Raw genomic sequence first — 1,808 nt, 5'->3', positions numbered from 1 at the left:
AAATTTTGTTGTTAGTGATTAACAGTTTATTCCAAACTTATGGAAATCAACTTACTTATTCTAAGCTGTAAAATCTGGGCTTCATCAAAGTCTTTTCAGGTAGACTTTTTTACCGTTAATTTTTCAAAACTATTTTTAATGACTGATCCTTCCATTTTTGTATTTAGGGCAACAGAGAAGTTTGCTGATTGTAAAACAAAACGTGGCACCCCTACCTCATGCACTGTTGATTATCCTCCTGTGTATTTTGTCAACATTGAAGTCTGGGTAGAAGCAGAGAATGCACTTGGGAAGGTTACATCAGATCATATCAATTTTGATCCTATAGATAAAGGTAGTTATAAACCTGAATTTGAGAATTTATTATAGTAGTTTTTAGATTGTAATTAATGTAAAAACGAGTGTTTATTTTATTATAGTGACTTTTATGAATTCATTTTATCAACTACATTAAAATTAATTTGGAAAAAAATATCCATAATCCAACCACAGTGACATGTATTTTTACTTTGAATGTTATCTTCAGGGATTTAGTTATCAAACATTTTACAGGATTGTAATAATAGTATACATGTTCCATTTTTACTTGCTTTTTAAAAATTTTATATATTATAAATAATTGTATTTTGATATCTGAACCTAAAAGGATTAACAAATGTAATAAACTGACAAGGAAAATGAAAGTTGTTTTAGAAACTTTTCCTTTCCATTATAATAGTATGGCATAGCATTGTTTTCAGAGACATTAGTTCGTTTAGTGAAAATAAATGAATATTGTGAAATAAAGAAAATATAAAGTGTATATTTGAGTTTGTATAAGAAGTTGATAAACATTAGGATTTATTTTATTCTTTAGTGAAGCCCATTCCACCACGTAGCTTATCAGTCAGCAACTCAGAGGAACTGTCTAGTATCTTAAAATTGACATGGATCAACTCACATATTGCGAGTGTTATGAGACTGAAATATGACATTCAGTATAGGACCAAAGATGCTTCAACTTGGAGCCAGGTAAATTGAAAGTTTTTTATTCAAATAGCCTTTCTTTTGTAACCTTCTAACCTAAAAGTCTCAATCATTTTCTGAATGTTTTAAGTGAAATATTTTGCTTGGTACCTCTTCTAGACCTGTATTTCAAGCAAGGGCAAACAGGAAAACTTCTAGATAGAAAACAAAGTTTTGCTAAATATAGTAGCTTTTAAGTGAAATATGGAAGTGATGCAGGGTGATAGGGAATAGCATTTTTGATGGGAGGTGAAAGTAACACATAATAAGAAGCAAATTAAGTGGAGGAGTAAAAATGAAGCGATATGGATATGGTAGAGCAGTGGTTGGCAAACCAAGTCTGCAGGCTAAATTCAGCCTGCCATCTATTTTTGTAAATAAAGTTTTATTGGAACACAGCCAGACATTTGTTTACATAATGTGTTTAGCTACTTTTGTGCTACAATGGAAGAGTTAAATAGTTGCAACAGAGACCATCTGGCCCACAGCCTAAAGTAATTTACTATCTAACCCTTTATGGAAAGTTTGCCAACCTCTGAGGTAGAGGGAGCGATTGGTAAAAAACTTGAAAGACTGAAAAGGAAAAGGACAATGACCCAAAGATGATGCTGTCAGCAAAAATACTTGGAATCTTTTTAAAAAGTCTATAGCTTTGTCTGATACTATTGTTATAACTCCATTTATCACTAACGGTATGCTTTTGTTTTGTTTCTCTTTTTGCAATAATGAGCTCAAAAAGAAATTGAGCCCATGACCTTACTATTCCTGTCCTCCATTTCATTTATCTAAAGGGCTCAGAATAC

The 1,808-nt window shown here is 31.6% G+C and overlaps 1 protein-coding gene across 1 annotated transcript in view; it reads left to right on the top strand.

The window, feature by feature from the left end:
• IL6ST (interleukin 6 cytokine family signal transducer) overlaps positions 1–1,808 on the top strand; it is a 25,879-nt gene that overhangs the window by 2,770 nt on the left and 21,301 nt on the right. Inside the window, exons 2-3 of the mRNA XM_019641453.1 lie at positions 168–334; positions 857–1,011. Coding sequence (XP_019496998.1) covers positions 168–334; positions 857–1,011 — 322 coding nt within the window. The remainder of the gene's footprint in view (positions 1–167; positions 335–856; positions 1,012–1,808) is intronic.

Source organism: Hipposideros armiger, unplaced genomic scaffold (genome assembly GCF_001890085.2).
Source record: "Hipposideros armiger isolate ML-2016 unplaced genomic scaffold, ASM189008v1 scaffold_60, whole genome shotgun sequence".
Taxonomy (NCBI): Eukaryota; Metazoa; Chordata; class Mammalia; order Chiroptera; family Hipposideridae; genus Hipposideros; species Hipposideros armiger.
This window is presented reverse-complemented; position numbering and strand designations above follow the sequence as displayed.